This window comes from Salmo salar, unplaced genomic scaffold (assembly GCF_965601325.2).
Source record: "Salmo salar unplaced genomic scaffold, fSalSal1 ptg000384l, whole genome shotgun sequence".
NCBI lineage: Eukaryota > Metazoa > Chordata > Actinopteri > Salmoniformes > Salmonidae > Salmo > Salmo salar.
In genome coordinates, this window is record NW_027675369.1 from 558,283 (window position 1) to 583,199 (window position 24,917).

The 24,917-nt window shown below is 44.4% G+C and overlaps 1 protein-coding gene across 1 annotated transcript; it reads left to right on the forward strand.

Annotated features, from left to right (window-relative positions):
• Nucleotides 1–3,212: 3,212 nt before the first annotated feature.
• On the forward strand, nucleotides 3,213–10,487 carry LOC145875949 (uncharacterized; the record flags this gene model as incomplete). The annotated part of the gene is made up of 3 exons (XM_082971722.1): nucleotides 3,213–3,246; nucleotides 8,738–10,199; nucleotides 10,354–10,487. Coding segments are annotated over exons 1-3 (1,630 nt in total), but the record flags the coding sequence as incomplete, so codon positions are not given.
• Between the last annotated feature and the right edge of the window lie 14,430 nt (nucleotides 10,488–24,917).

The following is a 24,917-nucleotide window of genomic DNA, read 5'->3' on the forward strand; positions in this document are numbered from 1 at the left end:
GTTATTGAAGTAGACGTCCTGGGTGTGCATTCTGACGAAGACAACAAAAGGTAATGACATTTTTATAATAGTAAATATGATTATGGTGAGTGCTAAACTTGCCGGGTGTCTAAATAGCGAGCCCGTGATGCCTGGGCTATATACTTAGAATATTGCAAAATGTGCTTTCACCAAAAAGCTATTTTAAAATCGGACATATCGAGTGCATAGAGGAGGTCTGTATCTATAATTCTTAAAATAATTGTTATGCTTTTTGTGAACGTTTATCGTGAGTAATTTAGTAAAATGTTAGCGAATTCCCCGGAAGTTTGCGGGGGGTATGCTAGTTCTGAACGTCACATGCTAATGTAAAAAGCTGGTTTTTGATATAAATATGAACTTGATTGAACAAAACATGCATGTATTGTATAACATAATGTCCTAGGGTTGTCATCTGATGAAGATCATCAAAGGTGAGTGCTGCATTTAGCTGTCTTCTGGGTTTTGGTGACATTATATGCTGGCTTGAAAAATGGGTGTCTGATTATTTCTGGCTTGGTACTCTGCTGACATAATCTAATGTTTTGCTTTCGTTGTAAAGCCTTTTTGAAATCGGACAGTGTGGTTAGATTAACGAGAGTCTTATCTTTAAATGGCTGTAAAATAGTCATATGTTTGAGAAATTGAAGTAATAGGATTTTGAAGATTTTGAAAATCGCGCCACAGGCTGGCAGTGGATGTTACGTAGGTGGGACGAATTCGTCCCGCCGGTCACATAGAGGTTAAAGAGGTGGGGTTTCAGGTGTCTCCGGAAGGTGGTAATTGACTCCGCTGTCCTGGCGTCGTGAGGGAGCTTGTTCCACCATTGGGGTGCCAGAGCAGCGAACAGTTTTGACTGGGCTGAGCGGGAACTGTGCTTCCTCAGAGGTAGGGAGGCGAGCAGGCCAGAGGTGGATGAACGCAGTGCCCTTGGTTGGGTGTAGGGCCTGATCAGAGCCTGAAGGTACGGAGGTGCCGTTCCCCTGACAGCTCCGTAGGCAAGCACCATGGTCTTGTAGCGGATGCGAGCTTCAACTGGAAGCCAGTGGAGAGAGCGGAGGAGCGGGGTGACGTGAGAGAACTTGGGAAGGTTGAACACCAGATGGGCTGCGGCGTTCTGGATAAGTTGTAGGGGTTTAACCTGTTGGGTCTAGGGGGCAGCATTTGCACGTCTGGATAAAAAAAATGTACCCGATTTAATCTGGTTACTAATCCTACCCAGTAACTAGAATATGCATATACTTATTATATATGGATAGAAAACACTCTAAAGTTTCCAAAACTGTTTGAATGGTGTCTGTGAGTATAACAGAACTCATTTGGCAGGCAAAACCCTGAGACATTTTCTGACAGGAAGTGGATACCTGATGTGTTGTATTGACTTTAAACCTCTCCCATTGAAAAACACAGGGGTTTAGGAATATTTTGGCACTTCCTATTGCTTCCACTAGATGTCACCAGCCTTTACAAAGTGTTTTGAGTCTTCTGGAGGGAGATCTGACCGAACAAGAGCCATGGAACGGTGATGTCCCATTAGACACCTGGCGCGCTACTTCATGTTGGGTACCCTCGTTCCAATACGTTATAAAAGGCTATGCATTCGTCCACCTTGAATATTATTCATGTTCTGGTTAAAAAAGGCCCTAATGATTTATGCTATACAACGTTTGACATGTTTGAACGAACGGAAATATATTTTTTCCCCTCGTTCATGACGAGAAGTCCGGCTGGCTTACATCATGTGCTAACGAGACGGAGATTTTTGGACATAAATGATGAGCTTTTTTGAACAAAACTACATTCGTTATGGACCTGTGATACCTGGAAGTGACATCTGATGAAGAGAATCAAAGGTAATGGATTATTTACATAGTATTTTCGATTTTAGATCTCCCCAACATGACGTCTAGTCTGTATCGCAACGCGTATTTTTCTGGGCACAGTGCTCAGATTATTGCAAAGTGTGATTTCCCAGTAAGGTTATTTTTAAATCTGGCAAGTTGATTGCGTTCAAAAGATGTAAATCTATAATTCTTTAAATGACAATATAATATTTTACCAATGTTTTCTAATTTTAATTATTTAATTTCTGACGCTGACTTGACTGCCGGTTATTGGAGGGAAACGATTTCCTCAACATCAATGCCATAGTAAAACGCTGTTTTTGTATATAAATATGAACTTGATAGAACTAAAAATGCATGCATTGTCTAACATAATGTCCTAGGAGTGTCATCTGATGGAGATTGTAAAAGGTTAGTGCATCATTTTAGCTGGTTTTATGGTTTTGGTGACCCTGTCTTTGACTTGACAAAACATTACACACAACTCTTGTAAATGTACTGTCCTAACATACTCTAAATTTATGCTTTCGCCGTAAAACCTTTTTGAAATCGTAAAACGTGGTTAGATTAAGGAGATGTTTATCTTTCAAATGGTGTAACATAGTTGTATTTTTGAAAAATTTGAATTTTGACATTTATTTGGATTCAAATTTGCCGCTCTTGAAATGCACCTGCTGTTGATGGAGTGCACCACAGGTGGCACGCTAGCGTCCCACCTAGCCCCAAGAGGTTAATGGCACAGGCAGGAAGCCCAGCCAACAGCGAGTTGCAGTAATCCAGATGGGAGATGACAAGTGCCTGGATTAGGACCTGCGCCGCTTCCAGTGTGAGGCAGGGTCGTACTCTGCGAATGTTGTAGAGCATGAACCTACAAGATCGGGTCACCGCCTTGATGTTAGTGGAGAACGACAGGGTGTTGTCCAGGGTCACGCCAAGGTTCTTAGCACTCTGGGAGGAGGACACAAGGGAGTTGTCAACCGTGATTGCGAGATCATGGAACGGGCAGTCCTTCGCCGCGAGGAAGAGCAGCTCCGTCTTGCCGAGGTTCAGCTTGAGGTGGTGATCCGTCATCCACACTGATATGTCTGCCAGACATGCAGAGATGCGATTCGCCACCTGGTTATCAGAAGGGGGAAAGGAGAAGATTAATTGTGTGTCGTCTGCATAGCAATGATAGGAGAGACCATGTGAGGATATGACAGAGCCAAGTGACTTGGTGTATAGCGAGAATAGGAGAGGGCCTAGAACAGAGCCCTGGGGGACACCAGTTGTGAGAGCACGTGGTGCGGAGACAGATTCTCGCCACGCCACCTTGTAGGAGCGACCTGTCATGTAGGACGCAATCCAAGCATGGGCCGTGCCGAAAATGCCCAACTCGGAGAGCGTGGAGAGGAGGATCTGGTGGTTCACAGTATCAAAGGCAGCAGATCGGTCTAGAAGGATGAGAGCAGAGGAGAGAGAGTTAGCTTTAGCAGTGCGGAGAGCCTCCGTGAGACAGAGAAGAGCAGTCTCAGTTGAATGACCAGTCTTGAAACCTGACTGATTTGGATCAAGAAGGGCATTCTGAGAGAGATAGCAGGAGAGCTGGCCAAGGATGGCACATTCAAGAGTTTTGGAGAGAAAAGAAAGAAGGGATACTGGTCTGTAGTTGTTGACATCGGAGGGATCGAGTGTAGGTTTTTTCAGAAGGGGTGCAACTCTCACTCTCTTGAAGACAGAAGGGACGTAGCCAGCGGTCAAGGATGAGTTGATGAGCGAGGTGAGGTAAGGGAGAAGGTCTCCGGAAATGGTCTGGAGAAGAGAGGAGGGGATAGGGTCAAGCGGGCAGGTTGTTGGGCGGCCGGCCGTCACAAGACGCGAGATTTCATCTGGAGAGAGAGGGGAGAAAGAGGTCAAATCACAGGGTAGGGGAGTGTAAGCAGGATCAGCGGTGTCGTTTGACTTAGCAAACGAGGATCGGATGTCGTCGACCTTCTTTTCAAAATGGTTGGCGAAGTCATCCGCAGAGAGGGGGGAGGGGGAGGAGGATTCAGGAGGGAGGAGAAGGTGGCAAAGAGCTTCCTAGGGTTAGAGGCAGATGCTTGGAATTTAGAGTGGTATAAAGTGGATTTAGCAGCAGAGACAGAAGAGGAAAATGTAGAGAGGAGGGAGTGAAAGGATGCCAGGTCCGCAGGGAGGCGAATTTTCCTCCATTTCCAATCGGCTGCCCAGAGCCCTGTTCTGTGAGCTCGCAGTGAGTCGTCGAGCCACGGAGCAGGAGGGGAGGACCGAGCCGGCCTGGAGGATAGGGGACATAGAGAATCAAAGGATGCAGAAAAGGAGGAGAGGAGGGTTGAGGAGGCAGAATCAGGAGATAGGTTGGAAAAGGTTTGAGCAGAGGGAAGAGATGATAGGATGGAAGAGGAGAGAGTAGCGGGAGAGAGAGAGCGAAGGTTGGGACGGCGCAATACCATCCGAGTAGGGGCAGAGTGATAATTGCTGGATGAGAGCGAGAGGGAAAAGGATACAAGGTAGTGGTCGGAGACTTGGAGGGGAGTTGCAATGAGATTAGTGGAAGAACAGCATCTAGTAAAGATGAGGTCAAGCGTATTGCCTGCCTTGTGAGTAGGGAGGGAAGGTAAGAGGGTGAGGTCAAAAGAGGAGAGGAGTGGAAAGAAGGAGGCAGAGAGGAATGAGTCAAAGGTAGACGTGGGGAGGTTAACCTCTCTAGGGTAGAAATCGTCCCACCTACGTAACAGCCAGTGGAATCCTGTGGCGCGTTATTCAAATACCTTAGAAATGCTATTACTTCAATTTCTCAAACATATGACTATTTTACACCATTTTAAAGACAAGACTCTCGTTAATCTAACCACACTGTGCGATTTCAAAAAGGCTTTACAACGAAAGCAAAACATTAGATTATGTCAGCAGAGTACCCAGACAGAAATAATCAGAAACCCATTTTTCAAGCTAGCATATAATGTCACATCAACCCAAACCACAGCTAAATGCAGCACTAACCTTTGAAGATCTTCATCAGATGACACACCTAGGACATTATGTTATACAATACAATACAACTTGTTCAATGAAGTTCATATTTATATCAAAAACCAGCTTTTTACATTAGCATGTGACATTTCAGAACTAGCATACCCCCCGCAAACTTCCGGGGAATTTACTAACAATTTACTAAATTACTCACGATAAACGTTCACAAAAAGCATAACAATTATTTTAAGAATTATAGATACAGAACTTCTCTATGCACTCGATATGTCCGATTTTAACCTGTTAGGGCTAGGGGGCAGTATTGACACGGCTGGATAAAAAACATACCCGATTTAACCTGTTAGGGCTAGGGGGCAGCATTTGCACGTCTGGATAAAAAAATGTACCCGATTTAATCTGGTTACTAATCCTACCCAGTAACTAGAATATGCATATACTTATTATATATGGATAGAAAACACTCTAAAGTTTCTAAAACTGTTTGAATGGTGTCTGTGAGTATAACAGAACTCATTTGGCAGGCAAAACCCTGAGACATTTTCTGACAGGAAGTGGATACCTGATGTGTTGTATTACCTTTAAACCTATCCCATTGAAAAACACAGGGGCTGAGGAATATTTTGGCACTTCCTATTGCTTCCACTAGATGTCACCAGCCTTTACAAAGTGTTTTGAGTCTTCTGGAGGGAGATCTGACCGAACAAGAGCCATGGAACTATGATGTCCCATTAGACACCTGGCGCGCGAGTTCATGTTGGGTACCCTCGTTCCAATACGTTATAAAAGAGTATGCATTCGTCCACCTTGAATATTATTCATGTTCTGGTTAAAAAAGGCCCTAATGATTTATGCTATACAAAGTTTGACATGTTTGAACGAACGGAAATATATTTTTTCCCCTCGTTCATGACGAGAAGTCCGGCTGGCTTAGATCATGTGCTAACAAGACGGAGATTTTTGGACATAAATGATGAGCTTTTTTGAACAAAACTACATTCGTTATGGACCTGTGATACCTGGAAGTGACATCTGATGAAGAGAATCAAAGGTAATGGATTATTTACATAGTATTTTCGATTTTAGATCTCCCCAACATGACGTCTAGTCTGTATCGCAACGCGTATTTTTCTGGGCGCAGTGCTCAGATTATTGCAAAGTGTGATTTCCCAGTAAGGTTATTTTTAAATCTGGCAAGTTGATTGCGTTCAAGAGATGTAAATCTATAATTCTTTAAATGACAATATAATATTTTACCAATGTTTTCTAATTTTAATTATTTAATTTGTGACGCTGACTTGACTGCCGGTTATTGGAGGGAAACGATTTCCTCAACATCAATGCCATAGTAAAACGCTGTTTTTGGATATAAATATGAACTTGATAGAACTAAAAATGCATGCATTGTCTAACATAATGTCCTAGGAGTGTCATCTGATGGAGATTGTAAAAGGTTAGTGCATCATTTTAGCTGGTTTTATGGTTTTGGTGACCCTGTCTTTGAATTGACAAAACATTACACACAACTCTTGTAAATGTACTGTCCTAACTTACTCTAAATTTATGCTTTCGCCGTAAAACCTTTTTGAAATCGTAAAACGTGGTTAGATTAAGGAGATGTTTATCTTTCAAAGGGTGTAAAATAGTTGTATGTTTGAAAAATTTGAATTTTGACATTTATTTGGATTCAAATTTGCCGCTCTTGAAATGCACCTGCTGTTGATGGAGTGCACCACGGGTGGCACGCTAGCGTCCCACCTAGCCCATAGAGGTTAATCTGGTTACCACTCCTACCCAGTAACTAGAATATGGATATACTTATTACATATGGATAGAAAACACCCTAAATTTTCTAAAACTGTTTGAATGGTGTCTGTGAGTATAACAGAACTCAAATGGCAGGTCAAAACCTGAGAGATTCCTTTACAGGAAGTGGCCTGTCTGACCATTTCTTGAACTTCTTTTCCATCTCTATCATTTACTAAGGATCTCTGCTCTAACGTGACACTTCCCACGTCGTCCATAGGCGCTCAGAGCCCGGGAAAAAACAGAATGTCGTCATTCCAGCCCCAGGCTGAAACACATTATCGCCTTTCTCAAGTGGCCGATCAAGGGACACTGGCTTATGCGCGTGACCCCGACCGCCCCCGCCTTTGGGATTTTTTCCTCTGTTTGCCGAAAAGGAGATTCCCTGTCGGAATATTATCGCTTTTCTACGAGAAAAATGTCGTAAAAATTGATTTTAAACAGCGGTTGACATGCTTCGAAGTACGGTAATGGAATACTTAGAATTTTATTGTCACGAATTGCGCCATGCGCGTGACACTTCTTTACTATTTCGGATAGTGTCTGGAACGCACGAACAAAACGCCGCTATTCGGATATAACGATGGATTATTTTGGACCAAACCAACATTTGTTATTGAAGTAGCAGTCCTGGGTGTGTATTCTGACGAAGACAACAAAAGGTAATGAAACTTTTATAATAGTAAATATGATTATGGTGAGTGCTAAACTTGCCGGGTGTCTAAATAGCGAGCCCGTGATGCCTGGGCTATGTACTTAGAATATTGCAAAATGTGCTTTCACCAAAAAGCTATTTTAAAATCGGACATATCGAGTGCATAGAGGAGGTCTGTATCTATAATTCTTAAAATAATTGTTATGCTTTTTGTGAACGTTTATCGTGAGTAATTTAGTAAAATGTTAGCGAATTCCCCGTAAGTTTGCGGGGGGTATGCTAGTTCTGAACGTCACATGCTAATGTAAAAAGCTGGTTTTTGATATAAATATGAACTTGATTGAACAAAACATGCATGTATTGTATAACATAATGTCCTAGGGTTGTCATCTGATGAAGATCATCAAAGGTGAGTGCTGCATTTAGCTGTCTTCTGGGTTTTGGTGACATTATATGCTGGCTTGAAAAATGGGTGTCTGATTATTTCTGGCTTGGTACTCTGCTGACATAATCTAATGTTTTGCTTTCGTTGTAAAGCCTTTTTGAAATCGGACAGTGTGGTTAGATTAACGAGAGTCTTGTCTTTAAATGGCTGTAAAATAGTCATATGTTTGAGAAATTGAAGTAATAGGATTTTTAAGGTTTTGAAAATCCCGCCACAGGATAGCAGTGGCTGTTACGTAGGTGGGACGAATTCGTCCCGCCTAGCCTAGAGAGGTTAATCTAACCACATTGTCCAACACCCAAATGGATACTGTCATTAACGCGGTTCTTCAATAATTACACATAATTATTAATGCTTTAGCAAACATTTTATTAAACAGGACATTCAAATGAGCCTTACAATTATAATCCAAAGTAGTGTGAAATGAACTCATAAGCAACCTGGGAATGGATGTTACTCCCCTGAATTTCCCCCATTCACATTCAGAATACATTGTGAAAAACTAAAATCTTTGCTCACCATTTTTGCTCCAGGCAGATATAGTACATCCGTAACTATCGGTTTCCTCATTAGCAGGGAGGAGTTTCTGCAATCAAATTGCCCTCGTGCCGCAATTTTAGCAAACACAGAAAGGGGCCTATATTGGAGACCAAAACTAGTCTGGCACACTGCTTAGAGGTTCAACAACATGAATAACTTATTTCTAGCCTACAATCATCGATGTTACTACGAATGTGAAAACAAGACAAAATATGACTATTCTTGCTCATTTTAAGGCAAATATCAAATAATTTTAACATTCATTGCAGACGTCAATTGTTGTCCAACATCATGGCTCCGCTGTTGGCATCACCTTTTACAGTGGATTACCGCTGTTGTGGGCCTTTAATCATCTTTCTGACTTTGTTGTTCACACAGGAGAGATACGGGACTATCGTGGATCCTCTGGGGAGCCTCAACAACCTCATGATGCTGAAGAGGCAGAGAAGAGTCTCTCCAGATCAGAACACCTCAAGCAACACCTGCAAAGACCCACAGGGAAGAGAACTCACTGCTGCTCTGACTGTGGGAAGAGGTTTGTTTCTCCAGGACATTTAAAATCACACGAGAGAATACACACGGGGGAGAAACCTTATAGCTGTGCTCAATGTGGGAAGAGATGCACCCAGTCAACAGACCTTAAAAAACATGAGAGAATACATACAGGAGAGAAACCTTATAGGTGTGATCATTGTGGGAAGAGTTTTGTTCATTCTGGGAAGCTGACTGTACACAGGAGAATACACACAGAGAAGCCTTATACCTGTGATCAGTGTGGGAAGACATTTGTTCAATCTCACCAGCTGACATTACACCAGAGAATACACACAGGAGAGAATCCCTATTGCTGTGATCAATGTGGGAAGAGTTTTACAAGATCTTGCGAACTGACATTACACCAGAGAATACACACAGGAGAGAAATCGTATAGCTGTGATCAATGTGGGAAGAGTTTTGCTGCATCTAGCAATCTGACTGTACACCAGAGAACACACACAGGAGAGAAACCTTATAGCTGTGGTCAATGTGGGAAGACATTTGTTCAATCTCACCAGCTGACATTACACCAGAGAACACACACAGGAGAGAAACCTTTTAGCTGTGATCAATGTGGGAAACGTTTTGCTTCATCTAGCAATCTGACTCTACACCAGAGAATACACACAGGAGAGAAACCCTTTAGCTGTGATCAATGTGGAAAGCGTTTTGCTGCATCTAGCAATCTGACTCTACACCAGAGAATACACACAGGAGAGAAACCCTATTGCTGTGATCAATGTGGGAAGAGTTTTACAAGATCTAGCAAACTGACATTACACCAGAGAATACACACAGGAGAGAAGCCTTTTAGCTGTGATCAATGTGGGAAGAGTTTTGCTGCATCTAGCAATCTGACTCTTCACCAGAGAATACACACAGGAGAGAAATCTTATAGCTGTGATCAATGTGGGAAGAGTTTTGGTCGATTTGGGCAGCTGACTGTACACCAGCGAACACACACAGGAGAGAAACCTTATAGCTGTGATCAATGTGGGAAGACATTTGTTCAATCTCGCCAGCTGACATTACACCAGAGAACACACACAGGAGAGAAACCTTTTATCTGTGATCAATGTGGGAAGAGTTTTGCTGCATCTAGCAATCTGACTCTACACCAGAGAATACACACAGGAGAGAAACCCTATAGCTGTGATCAATGTGGGAAGAGTTTTGGTCAATTTGGGCAGCTGACTGTACACCAGAGAATACACACAGGAGAGAAGCCTTATAGCTGTGATCAATGTGGGAAGAGTTTTGCTGCATCTAGCAATCTGACTCTACACCAGAGAATACACACAGGAGAGAAACCTTATAGCTGTGATCAATGTGGGAAGAGTTTTATAAGATCTAGCAAACTGACATTACACCAGAGACTACACACAGGAGAGAAACCTTTTAGCTGTGATCAATGTGGGAAGAGTTTTGTTCATTCTGGGAGTCTGACTGTACACAGGAGAGAAACCCTATTGCTGTGATCAATGTGGGAAGAGTTTTATAAGATCTAGCAAACTGACATTACACCAGAGAATACACACAGGGGAGAAGCCTTATACATGTGATCAGTGTGGGAAGAGTTTTGCTGCATCTAGCAATCTGACTCTACACCAGAGAATACACACAGGAGAGAAACCTTATAGCTGTGATCAATGTGGGAAGAGTTTTGTTCATTCTGGGAATCTGACTGTACACCAGAGAATACACACAGGAGAGAATTCTTATAGCTGTGATCAATGTGGGAAGAGTTTTGTTCATTCTGGGAATCTGACTGTACACAAGAGAACACATAGAGGAGAGAAACCTGCCCAGAGATAATCTGATAAAAGATCTCTGATCAAATATCAGAAAATACATGGAGTTGTTTCATGATATCAATAAATAAACTTCACAATGTAGAATGTTAACACATTGTAGTAGGACAATGTAGACACCTAAACGTTTGCCCCTTCATCAATTGATTTCAACATGATATGGATATTAGCCTTGGGGAAAATCCAGGCTCTGAAAGGGTTGTTACACTTACCACGTTGGTGACCCACTTGAATCAAAATGCAACACTTCAAAATGTATCTGGCTGTTTTCTACCAGTTGTCCTCTAACCAGGGATGTACACATTATTCCCAGATTCCGTGTGGTTTTTGAGCTGTTAGTTTTAACAGGACGTGCAACTTCATCTCCCTCCTGTCACACAAATGATTTTAGCATGATATCGATGAATAAGTGTTGTGTTCCTTTGTTTAGCGACCCCTACATTTAAATGCGTCACTCCAAAATGTAGCTGACTGTCTTCTGCAGGTTGTCCTCTAATCAGTGAGGTAAAATATATCTCCCATTTCCATGTGTTTTTTAGTTGTGTTAGTTTCAACAGCACCTACAACCTGATTTCCCCCCTGACTATATCAGTGATTTATTGCTACTTGTCAAAACAAGTGTTTTTGGTGCTTGTGCAGTTTATAAGAAGCTTGTTTAATAAAAATACAAGTAATATGATTATTGTGGCAGATGTTTGTGTATATAGCACATGTTATGTTTAGGTTTTCAATACATCACAAACTGTTTCTGCATTTTGGTTTTTGATTTGGACAGCCCACCAGACATTATTTCCTAAAGGACTTAATGATGAAATGCCTATGTATTTTATGTTGTGATTCTGAACTTGAAATATTTCCCTATTTAAGATAATTCTGATGCTTTTCGTACGATGTACCCAATGATTAATGAAAACTTGTCCTCATTGTGGTTTTATTTAATGCGTCTTATTTATACACTGTAGTGTTTGTGAAATGCTTGTTATGTTTGGTAGCACTTATTTATTTGTCCTTTGCCTCCAACCCCTTTCCATGCATGGAAAATATCCCACCTAGCAAAATGTAATTGAAAAGATATTGAAAATAAGACTATGCCCAACATCCAATACACATTCAGTTTTAGTTGAAAGTGAAAGTTGAGAAGATGTCGTTTTTTCATTGACTTGAAAACAACTTAAATTCAACGTACTTGCAGCCTATACACATGGACGCAGTATAATAAATTGGTCTATAATCAATTGTATTAACAATCCTACATCACTCCAGCATTTATTGACAACATCCAAGTGCTAATTGTCTTTATTCCACTACTGAAGAAGCAGGACTCAAATCACCTCATATTTCAAACATTCAGCCTGACAAAAGATACATGTTTTATTATTTTATGCCTCACCATTAAGTTAATTATTGCCAATACATATTAACAAAGGGGTGTACATTTGGTTTGATATTTCATATTTACAATTAATGTAGCATTTAGTAATCAATGATTTATGCAACCAACTGACAATTTTTGGGTACAATTATATTGACGTAATATCAGGGATCATTTTATAATGTCATTTTAGAATATCTGTGTTCATTCTCAGATGTGCCAACCCAAATGTACTAGAGCATGACATTGGGGACTGGGCCCCGATCCAACAACATGCCTATCTAGTGAACCCTGAAAAGAGAGAGAAGCTCCGCAGTGAGGTGGAAAGTTACTATGGATATTGCAGGAGTTTCCTCTTGAAATCAGACATGTCCGTTTTAAGGGCAACTTGGTAGCTGATTGTCTCAAGGCTGGGCAGTCAAAAATGTTTTGTGTTTAGCCATTGCGTTGCCATGGATCCCAATTTATTTTGACTGCACGTTTTTCCGTATTGGAGATGAGTTTTGTTTGGGCTCGTTCCAAGGGGACGAGAGTTCTAGAAGCTAGTGAGTTTTAGGAAGACGAGAGTTCTAGAAGCTAGTGAGTTTTAGGAAGACGAGTGTTCTAGAAGCTAGTGGGTTTTAGGAAGACGAGAGTTCTAGAAGCTAGTGAGTTTTAGGAAGACAAGAGTTCTAGAAGCTAGTGGGTTTTAGGAAGACGAGAGTTCTAGAAGCTAGTGAGTTTTAGGAAGACGAGAGTTCTAGAAGCTAGTGAGTTTTAGGAAGACGAGAGTTCTAGAAGCTAGTGGGTTTTAGGAAGACGAGAGTTCTAGAAGCTAGTGAGTTTTAGGAAGACGAGAGTTCTAGAAGCTAGTGAGTTTTAGGAAGACGAGAGTTCTAGAAGCTAGTGAGTTTTAGGAAGACGAGTGTTCTAGAAGCTAGAATTGTAGGATTCTATAGAAAGAAAAAGGATTAAAAAAATTATACGTGTAATAAATAATAAATATTTTGTTTTCTTGTTTTTATTTGTTGATTGTATATTATTATTTAGAAATACGTGTTTTTTCTTGTTGACAGCCAGTAGACACCATGTTTATATTGTAGAAGGTGAAGCTTTGTAGATGATTATGTGAAATGGAAGTTGTAGAGATACTCTGAATGATCGGCTATGAAAAGCCAACTGACATTTACTCCTGAGGTGCTGACCTGTTGCACCCTCGACAACCACTGTGATTATTATAATTTGACAATGCTGGTCATTTATGAACATTTGAACATCTTGGCCATGTTCTGTTCTAATCTCCACCCGGCACAGCCAGAAGAGGACTGGCCACCCCTCATAGCCTGGTTCCTCTCTAGGTTTCTTCCTAGTTTCTGGTCTTTCTAGGGAGTTTTTCCTAGGGAGTTTTTCCTAGCCACCGTGCTTCTACACCTGCATTGCTTGCTGTTTGGGGTTTTAGGCTGGGTTTCTGTACAGCACTTTGAGATATCAGCTGATGTAAGAAGGGCTTCATAAATACATTTGATTGATTGATTGATTGATTGTACAACTGAATGCATTCAACTGAGATGTGTCTTGGGTACATATTGGTGTCGCCTGGTTAGTCAGTATGTGTTACACCTGTGCTGGCTTGTCCATCTCGTTAGTGGGAAGGTGTTTCACCTGAGCTGGTCCAGGTTCTATTTAAGAGTGTCTGGCCCAGTGCTCCAGTTGTCTTGATACATGTGGAGAGTCAACACCTTTAGTTGCTCCACCTTTTTGGTTTACTTCCTGTCTTTAAGTTTGGTGTGGGTTTTCTTTTGTTTGTCTCTTCTTGGGCAGATTTAGTGGGTCTCATGGTGGGTGTCTTTTAGGTCCCAGTTGTTGTTACTAGTCAACTTCCAGTGGACACCCCCATAGTGTCTTTCAGAGCCCCTCCTAAAAAACAAGTTATATTTTGGGTTGGATATTGCATCATATTGTTGATATTTTAATCAATGGCATTTCCTTACAATGCTCATTAGTCTTTCAGTTGTTATTATTGTTTTTTATCCTCATATTTGTGTACTAAATATTTCTGATTATTTTCATAGTTTTTTCCTGTGAAGCCATTGTGTTGCATCCATGTCTGACATGTGCTGTATAAATAAAGCTTGATTTGATTTGAACATATTGCGAAACAAATAAACCCAATGACTGACCAATCAACAGACTCTTGGTCCCTCTTAGTATCCCCCTTGTCCCTTTCCCAATGTCATGAACTAGACCAGGTACTGTGTTACAGCTGCTCTCTCCTCCTCAATGCCATGAACTAGACCAGGTACTGTGTTACAGCTGCTCTCTCCTCCTCAATGTCATGAACTAGACCAGGTACTGTGTTACAGCTGCTCTCTCCTCCTCAATGCCATGAACTAGACCAGGTACTGTGTTACAGCTGCTCTCTCCTCCTCAATGTCATGAACTAGACCAGGTACTGTGTTACAGCTGCTCTCTCCTCCTCAATGCCATGAACTAGACCAGGTACTGTGTTACAGCTGCTCTCTCCTCCTCAATGCCATGAACTAGACCAGGTACTGTGTTACAGCTGCTCTCTCCTCCTCAATGCCATGAACTAGACCAGGTACTGTGTTACAGCTGCTCTCTCCTCCTCAATGTCATGAACTAGACCAGGTACTGTGTTACAGCTGCTCTCTCCTCCTCAATGTCATGAACTAGACCAGGTACTGTGTTACAGCTGCTCTCTCCTCCTCAATGTCATGAACTAGACCAGGTACTGTTACAGCTGCTCTCTCCTCCTCAATATCATGAACTAGACCAGGTACTGTGTTACAGCTGCTCTCTCCTCCTCAATGTCATGAACTAGACCAGGTACTGTTACAGCTGCTCTCTCCTCCTCAATGTCATGAACTAGACCAGGTACTGTTACAGCTGCTCTCTCCTCCTCAATGTCATGAACTAGACCAGGTACTGTGTTACAGCTGCTCTCTCCTCCTCAATGTCATGAACTAGACCAGGTACTGTTACAGCTGCTCTCTCCTCCTCAATGTCATGAACTAGACCAGGTACTGTTACAGCTGCTCTCTCCTCCTCAATGCCATGAACTAGACCAGGTACTGTGTTACAGCTGCTCTCTCCTCCTCAATGTCATGAACTAGACCAGGTACTGTTACAGCTGCTCTCTCCTCCTCAATGCCATGAACTAGACCAGGTACTGTGTTACAGCTGCTCTCTCCTCCTCAATGTCATGAACTAGACCAGGTACTGTGTTACAGCTGCTCTCTCCTCCTCAATGTCATGAACTAGACCAGGTACTGTGTTACAGCTGCTCTCTCCTCCTCAATGTCATGAACTAGACCAGGAACTGTTACAGCTGCTCTCTCCTCCTCAATGTCATGAACTAGACCAGGTACTGTTACAGCTGCTCTCTCCTCCTCAATGTCATGAACTAGACCAGGTACTGTGTTACAGCTGCTCTCTCCTCCTCAATGTCATGAACTAGACCAGGTACTGTTACAGCTGCTCTCTCCTCCTCAATGCCATGAACTAGACCAGGTACTGTTACAGCTGCTCTCTCCTCCTCAATGCCATGAACTAGACCAGGTACTGTGTTACAGCTGCTCTCTCCTCCTCAATGTCATGAACTAGACCAGGTACTGTTACAGCTGCTCTCTCCTCCTCAATGCCATGAACTAGACCAGGTACTGTGTTACAGCTGCTCTCTCCTCCTCAATGTCATGAACTAGACCAGGTACTGTGTTACAGCTGCTCTCTCCTCCTCAATGCCATGAACTAGACCAGGTACTGTGTTACAGCTGCTCTCTCCTCCTCAATGCCATGAACTAGACCAGGTACTGTGTTACAGCTGCTCTCTCCTCCTCAATGCCATGAACTAGACCAGGTACTGTGTTACAGCTGCTCTCTCCTCCTCAATGTCATTAACTAGACCAGGTACTGTGTTACAGCTGCTCTCTCCTCCTCAATGTCATGAACTAGACCAGGTACTGTTACAGCTGATCTCTCCTCCTCAATGTCATGAACTAGACCAGGTACTGTTACAGCTGATCTCTCCTCCTCAATGCCATGAACTAGACCAGGTACTGTGTTACAGCTGCTCTCTCCTCCTCAATGTCATGAACTAGACCAGGTACTGTTACAGCTGCTCTCTCCTCCTCAATGCCATGAACTAGACCAGGTACTGTGTTACAGCTGCTCTCTCCTCCTCAATGTCACGAACTAGACCAGGTACTGTGTTACAGCTTCTCTCTCCTCCTCAATGTCATGAACTAGACCAGGTACTGTTACAGCTACTCTCTCCTCCTCAATGTCATGAACTAGACCAGGTACTGTGTTACAGCTGCTCTCTCCTCCTCAATGTCACGAACTAGACCAGGTACTGTTACAGCTGCTCTCTCCTCCTCAATGTCATGAACTAGACCAGGTACTGTGTTACAGCTGCTCTCTCCTCCTCCATGTCATGAACTAGACCAGGTACTGTGTTACAGCTGCTCTCTCCTCCTCAATAACATGAACTAGACCAGGTACTGTGTTACAGCTGCTCTCTCCTCCTCAATGTCATGAACTAGACCAGGTACTGTTACAGCTGCTCTCTCCTCCTCAATGCCATGAACTAGACCAGGTACTGTGTTACAGCTGCTCTCTCCTCCTCAATGTCATGAACTAGACCAGGTACTGTGTTACAGCTGCTCTCTCCTTAATGTCATGAACTAGACCAGGTACTGTGTTACAGCTGCTCTCTCCTCCTCAATGCCATGAACTAGACCAGGTACTGTGTTACAGCTGCTCTCTCCTCCTCAATGTCATGAACTAGACCAGGTACTGTTACAGCTGCTCTCTCCTCCTCAATGCCATGAACTAGACCAGGTACTGTTACAGCTGCTCTCTCCTCCTCAATGTCATGAACTAGACCAGGTACTGTGTTACAGCTGCTCTCTCCTCCTCAATGCCATGAACTAGACCAGGTACTGTGTTACAGCTGCTCTCTCCTCCTCAATGTCATGAACTAGACCAGGTACTGTGTTACAGCTGCTCTCTCCTCCTCAATGCCATGAACTAGACCAGGTACTGTGTTACAGCTGCTCTCTCCTCCTCAATGCCATGAACTAGACCAGGTACTGTGTTACAGCTGCTCTCTCCTCCTCAATGCCATGAACTAGACCAGGTACTGTGTTACAGCTGCTCTCTCCTCCTCAATGTCATGAACTAGACCAGGTACTGTGTTACAGCTGCTCTCTCCTCCTCAATGTCATGAACTAGACCAGGTACTGTGTTACAGCTGCTCTCTCCTCCTCAATGTCATGAACTAGACCAGGTACTGTTACAGCTGCTCTCTCCTCCTCAATATCATGAACTAGACCAGGTACTGTGTTACAGCTGCTCTCTCCTCCTCAATGTCATGAACTAGACCAGGTACTGTTACAGCTGCTCTCTCCTCCTCAATGTCATGAACTAGACCAGGTACTGTTACAGCTGCTCTCTCCTCCTCAATGTCATGAACTAGACCAGGTACTGTGTTACAGCTGCTCTCTCCTCCTCAATGTCATGAACTAGACCAGGTACTGTTACAGCTGCTCTCTCCTCCTCAATGTCATGAACTAGACCAGGTACTGTTACAGCTGCTCTCTCCTCCTCAATGCCATGAACTAGACCAGGTACTGTGTTACAGCTGCTCTCTCCTCCTCAATGTCATGAACTAGACCAGGTACTGTTACAGCTGCTCTCTCCTCCTCAATGCCATGAACTAGACCAGGTACTGTGTTACAGCTGCTCTCTCCTCCTCAATGTCATGAACTAGACCAGGTACTGTGTTACAGCTGCTCTCTCCTCCTCAATGTCATGAACTAGACCAGGTACTGTGTTACAGCTGCTCTCTCCTCCTCAATGTCATGAACTAGACCAGGAACTGTTACAGCTGCTCTCTCCTCCTCAATGTCATGAACTAGACCAGGTACTGTTACAGCTGCTCTCTCCTCCTCAATGTCATGAACTAGACCAGGTACTGTGTTACAGCTGCTCTCTCCTCCTCAATGTCATGAACTAGACCAGGTACTGTTACAGCTGCTCTCTCCTCCTCAATGCCATGAACTAGACCAGGTACTGTTACAGCTGCTCTCTCCTCCTCAATGCCATGAACTAGACCAGGTACTGTGTTACAGCTGCTCTCTCCTCCTCAATGTCATGAACTAGACCAGGTACTGTTACAGCTGCTCTCTCCTCCTCAATGCCATGAACTAGACCAGGTACTGTGTTACAGCTGCTCTCTCCTCCTCAATGTCATGAACTAGACCAGGTACTGTGTTACAGCTGCTCTCTCCTCCTCAATGCCATGAACTAGACCAGGTACTGTGTTACAGCTGCTCTCTCCTCCTCAATGCCATGAACTAGACCAGGTACTGTGTTACAGCTGCTCTCTCCTCCTCAATGCCATGAACTAGACCAGGTACTGTGTTACAGCTGCTCTCTCCTCCTCAATGTCATTAACTAGACCAGGTACTGTGTTACAGCTGCTCTCTCCTCCTCAATGTCATGAACTAGACCAGGTACTGTTACAGCTGATCTCTCCTCCTCAATGTCATGAACTAGACCAGGTACTGTTACAGCTGATCTCTCCTCCTCAATGCCATGAACTAGACCAGGTACTGTGTTACAGCTGCTCTCTCCTCCTCAATGTCATGAACTAGACCAGGTACTGTTACAGCTGCTCTCTCCTCCTCAATGCCATGAACTAGACCAGGTACTGTGTTACAGCTGCTCTCTCCTCCTCAATGTCACGAACTAGACCAGGTACTGTGTTACAGCTTCTCTCTCCTCCTCAATGTCATGAACTAGACCAGGTACTGTTACAGCTACTCTCTCCTCCTCAATGTCATGAACTAGACCAGGTACTGTGTTACAGCTGCTCTCTCCTCCTCAATGTCACGAACTAGACCAGGTACTGTTACAGCTGCTCTCTCCTCCTCAATGTCATGAACTAGACCAGGTACTGTGTTACAGCTGCTCTCTCCTCCTCCATGTCATGAACTAGACCAGGTACTGTGTTACAGCTGCTCTCTCCTCCTCAATAACATGAACTAGACCAGGTACTGTGTTACAGCTGCTCTCTCCTCCTCAATGTCATGAACTAGACCAGGTACTGTTACAGCTGCTCTCTCCTCCTCAATGCCATGAACTAGACCAGGTACTGTGTTACAGCTGCTCTCTCCTCCTCAATGTCATGAACTAGACCAGGTACTGTGTTACAGCTGCTCTCTCCTCAATGTCATGAACTAGACCAGGTACTGTGTTACAGCTGCTCTCTCCTCCTCAATGCCATGAACTAGACCAGGTACTGTGTTACAGCTGCTCTCTCCTCCTCAATGTCATGAACTAGACCAGGTACTGTTACAGCTGCTCTCTCCTCCTCAATGCCATGAACTAGACCAGGTACTGTTACAGCTGCTCTCTCCTCCTCAATGTCATGAACTAGACCAGGTACTGTGTTACAGCTGCTCTCTCCTCCTCAATGCCATGAACTAGACCAGGTACTGTTACAGCTGCTCTCTCCTCCTCAATGTCATGAACTAGACCAGGTACTGTGTTACAGCTGCTCTCTCCTCCTCAATGCCATGAACTAGACCAGGTACTGTGTTACAGCTGCTCTCTCCTCCTCAATGCCATGAACTAGACCAGGTACTGTGTTACAGCTGCTCTCTCCTCCTCAATGTCATGAACTAGACCAGGTACTGTGTTACAGCTGCTCTCTCCTCCTCAATGTCATGAACTAGACCAGGTACTGTGTTACAGCTGCTCTCTCCTCCTCAATGTCATGAACTAGACCAGGTACTGTTACAGCTGCTCTCTCCTCCTCAATGTCATGAACTAGACCAGGTACTGTTACAGCTGCTCTCTCCTCCTCAATGTCATGAACTAGACCAGGTACTGTGTTACAGCTGCTCTCTCCTCCTCAATGTCATGAACTAGACCAGGTACTGTGTTACAGCTGCTCTCTCCTCCTCAATGTCATGAACTAGAACAGGTACTGTTACAGCTGCTCTCTCCTCCTCAATGTCATGAACTAGACCAGGTACTGTTACAGCTGCTCTCTCCTCCTCAATGTCATGAACTAGACCAGGTACTGTGTTACAGCTGCTCTCTCCTCCTCAATGTCATGAACTAGACCAGGTACTGTTACAGCTGCTCTCTCCTCCTCAATGTCATGAACTAGACCAGGTACTGTTACAGCTGCTCTCTCCTCCTCAATGCCATGAACTAGACCAGGTACTGTGTTACAGCTGCTCTCTCCTCCTCAATGTCATGAACTAGACCAGGTACTGTTACAGCTGCTCTCTCCTCCTCAATGCCATGAACTAGACCAGGTACTGTGTTACAGCTGCTCTCTCCTCCTCAATGTCATGAACTAGACCAGGTACTGTGTTACAGCTGCTCTCTCCTCCTCAATGTCATGAACTAGACCAGGTACTGTGTTACAGCTGCTCTCTCCTCCTCAATGTCATGAACTAGACCAGGTACTGTTACAGCTGCTCTCTCCTCCTCAATGTCATGAACTAGACCAGGTACTGTTACAGCTGCTCTCTCCTCCTCAATGTCATGAACTAGACCAGGTACTGTGTTACAGCTGCTCTCTCCTCCTCAATGTCATGAACTAGACCAGGTACTGTTACAGCTGCTCTCTCCTCCTCAATGCCATGAACTAGACCAGGTACTGTTACAGCTGCTCTCTCCTCCTCAATGCCATGAACTAGACCAGGTACTGTGTTACAGCTGCTCTCTCCTCCTCAATGTCATGAACTAGACCAGGTACTGTTACAGCTGCTCTCTCCTCCTCAATGCCATGAACTAGACCAGGTACTGTGTTACAGCTGCTCTCTCCTCCTCAATGTCATGAACTAGACCAGGTACTGTGTTACAGCTGCTCTCTCCTCCTCAATGCCATGAACTAGACCAGGTACTGTGTTACAGCTGCTCTCTCCTCCTCAATGCCATGAACTAGACCAGGTACTGTGTTACAGCTGCTCTCTCCTCCTCAATGCCATGAACTAGACCAGGTACTGTGTTACAGCTGCTCTCTCCTCCTCAATGTCATGAACTAGACCAGGTACTGTGTTACAGCTGCTCTCTCCTCCTCAATGTCATGAACTAGACCAGGTACTGTGTTACAGCTGCTCTCTCCTCCTCAATGTCATGAACTAGACCAGGTACTGTTACAGCTGCTCTCTCCTCCTCAATGTCATGAACTAGACCAGGTACTGTTACAGCTGATCTCTCCTCCTCAATGCCATGAACTAGACCAGGTACTGTGTTACAGCTGCTCTCTCCTCCTCAATGTCATGAACTAGACCAGGTACTGTTACAGCTGCTCTCTCCTCCTCAATGCCATGAACTAGACCAGGTACTGTGTTACAGCTGCTCTCTCCTCCTCAATGTCACGAACTAGACCAGGTACTGTGTTACAGCTGCTCTCTCCTCCTCAATGTCACGAACTAGACCAGGTACTGTGTTACAGCTTCTCTCTCCTCCTCAATGTCATGAACTAGACCAGGTACTGTGTTACAGCTGCTCTCTCCTCCTCAATGCCATGAACTAGACCAGGTACTGTGTTACAGCTGCTCTCTCCTCCTCAATGTCATGTACTAGACCAGGTGCTGTGTTACAGCTGCTCTCTCCTCCTCAATGTCATGAACTAGACCAGGTACTGTTACAGCTGCTCTCTCCTCCTCAATGCCATGAACTAGACCAGGTACTGTTACAGCTGCTCTCTCCTCCTCAATGTCATGAACTAGACCAGGTACTGTGTTACAGCTGCTCTCTCCTCCTCAATGCCATGAACTAGACCAGGTACTGTTACAGCTGCTCTCTCCTCCTCAATGTCATGAACTAGACCAGGTACTGTGTTACAGCTGCTCTCTCCTCCTCAATGCCATGAACTAGACCAGGTACTGTGTTACAGCTGCTCTCTCCTCCTCAATGCCATGAACTAGACCAGGTACTGTGTTACAGCTGCTCTCTCCTCCTCAATGTCATGAACTAGACCAGGTACTGTGTTACAGCTGCTCTCTCCTCCTCAATGTCATGAACTAGACCAGGTACTGTGTTACAGCTGCTCTCTCCTCCTCAATGTCATGAACTAGACCAGGTACTGTTACAGCTGCTCTCTCCTCCTCAATGTCATGAACTAGACCAGGTACTGTTACAGCTGCTCTCTCCTCCTCAATGTCATGAACTAGACCAGGTACTGTGTTACAGCTGCTCTCTCCTCCTCAATGTCATGAACTAGACCAGGTACTGTGTTACAGCTGCTCTCTCCTCCTCAATGTCATGAACTAGACCAGGTACTGTTACAGCTGCTCTCTCCTCCTCAATGTCATGAACTAGACCAGGTACTGTTACAGCTGCTCTCTCCTCCTCAATGTCATGAACTAGACCAGGTACTGTGTTACAGCTGCTCTCTCCTCCTCAATGTCATGAACTAGACCAGGTACTGTTACAGCTGCTCTCTCCTCCTCAATGTCATGAACTAGACCAGGTACTGTTACAGCTGCTCTCTCCTCCTCAATGCCATGAACTAGACCAGGTACTGTGTTACAGCTGCTCTCTCCTCCTCAATGTCATGAACTAGACCAGGTACTGTTACAGCTGCTCTCTCCTCCTCAATGCCATGAACTAGACCAGGTACTGTGTTACAGCTGCTCTCTCCTCCTCAATGTCATGAACTAGACCAGGTACTGTGTTACAGCTGCTCTCTCCTCCTCAATGTCATGAACTAGACCAGGTACTGTGTTACAGCTGCTCTCTCCTCCTCAATGTCATGAACTAGACCAGGTACTGTTACAGCTGCTCTCTCCTCCTCAATGCCATGAACTAGACCAGGTACTGTGTTACAGCTGCTCTCTCCTCCTCAATGTCATGAACTAGACCAGGTACTGTGTTACAGCTGCTCTCTCCTCCTCAATGCCATGAACTAGACCAGGTACTGTGTTACAGCTGCTCTCTCCTCCTCAATGTCATGAACTAGACCAGGTACTGTGTTACAGCTGCTCTCTCCTCCTCAATGCCATGAACTAGACCAGGTACTGTGTTACAGCTGCTCTCTCCTCCTCAATGTCATGAACTAGACCAGGTACTGTGTTACAGCTGCTCTCTCCTCCTCAATGTCATGAACTAGACCAGGTACTGTGTTACAGCTGCTCTCTCCTCCTCAATGTCATGAACTAGACCAGGTACTGTTACAGCTGCTCTCTCCTCCTCAATGTCATGAACTAGACCAGGTACTGTTACAGCTGATCTCTCCTCCTCAATGCCATGAACTAGACCAGGTACTGTGTTACAGCTGCTCTCTCCTCCTCAATGTCATGAACTAGACCAGGTACTGTTACAGCTGCTCTCTCCTCCTCAATGCCATGAACTAGACCAGGTACTGTGTTACAGCTGCTCTCTCCTCCTCAATGTCATGAACTAGACCAGGTACTGTGTTACAGCTGCTCTCTCCTCCTCAATGTCACGAACTAGACCAGGTACTGTGTTACAGCTTCTCTCTCCTCCTCAATGTCATGAACTAGACCAGGTACTGTTACAGCTACTCTCTCCTCCTCAATGTCATGAACTAGACCAGGTACTGTGTTACAGCTGCTCTCTCCTCCTCAATGTCACGAACTAGACCAGGTACTGTTACAGCTGCTCTCTCCTCCTCAATGTCATGAACTAGACCAGGTACTGTGTTACAGCTGCTCTCTCCTCCTCCATGTCATGAACTAGACCAGGTACTGTGTTACAGCTGCTCTCTCCTCCTCAATAACATGAACTAGACCAGGTACTGTGTTACAGCTGCTCTCTCCTCCTCAATGTCATGAACTAGACCAGGTACTGTTACAGCTGCTCTCTCCTCCTCAATGCCATGAACTAGACCAGGTACTGTGTTACAGCTGCTCTCTCCTCCTCAATGTCATGAACTAGACCAGGTACTGTGTTACAGCTGCTCTCTCCTCAATGTCATGAACTAGACCAGGTACTGTGTTACAGCTGCTCTCTCCTCCTCAATGCCATGAACTAGACCAGGTACTGTGTTACAGCTGCTCTCTCCTCCTCAATGTCATGAACTAGACCAGGTACTGTTACAGCTGCTCTCTCCTCCTCAATGCCATGAACTAGACCAGGTACTGTTACAGCTGCTCTCTCCTCCTCAATGTCATGAACTAGACCAGGTACTGTGTTACAGCTGCTCTCTCCTCCTCAATGCCATGAACTAGACCAGGTACTGTTACAGCTGCTCTCTCCTCCTCAATGTCATGAACTACACCAGGTACTGTGTTACAGCTGCTCTCTCCTCCTCAATGCCATGAACTAGACCAGGTACTTTGTTACAGCTGCTCTCTCCTCCTCAATGTCATGAACTAGACCAGGTACTGTGTTACAGCTGCTCTCTCCTCCTCAATGTCATGAACTAGACCAGGTACTGTGTTACAGCTGCTCTCTCCTCCTCAATGTCATGAACTAGACCAGGTACTGTGTTACAGCTGCTCTCTCCTCCTCAATGTCATGAACTAGACCAGGTACTGTGTTACAGCTGCTCTCTCCTCCTCAATGTCATGAACTAGACCAGGTACTGTTACAGCTGCTCTCTCCTCCTCAATGTCATGAACTAGACCAGGTACTGTTACAGCTGCTCTCTCCTCCTCAATGTCATGAACTAGACCAGGTACTGTGTTACAGCTGCTCTCTCCTCCTCAATGTCATGAACTAGACCAGGTACTGTGTTACAGCTGCTCTCTCCTCCTCAATGTCATGAACTAGACCAGGTACTGTGTTACAGCTGCTCTCTCCTCCTCAATGTCATGAACTAGACCAGGTACTGTGTTACAGCTGCTCTCTCCTCCTCAATGTCATGAACTAGACCAGGTACTGTTACAGCTGCTCTCTCCTCCTCAAT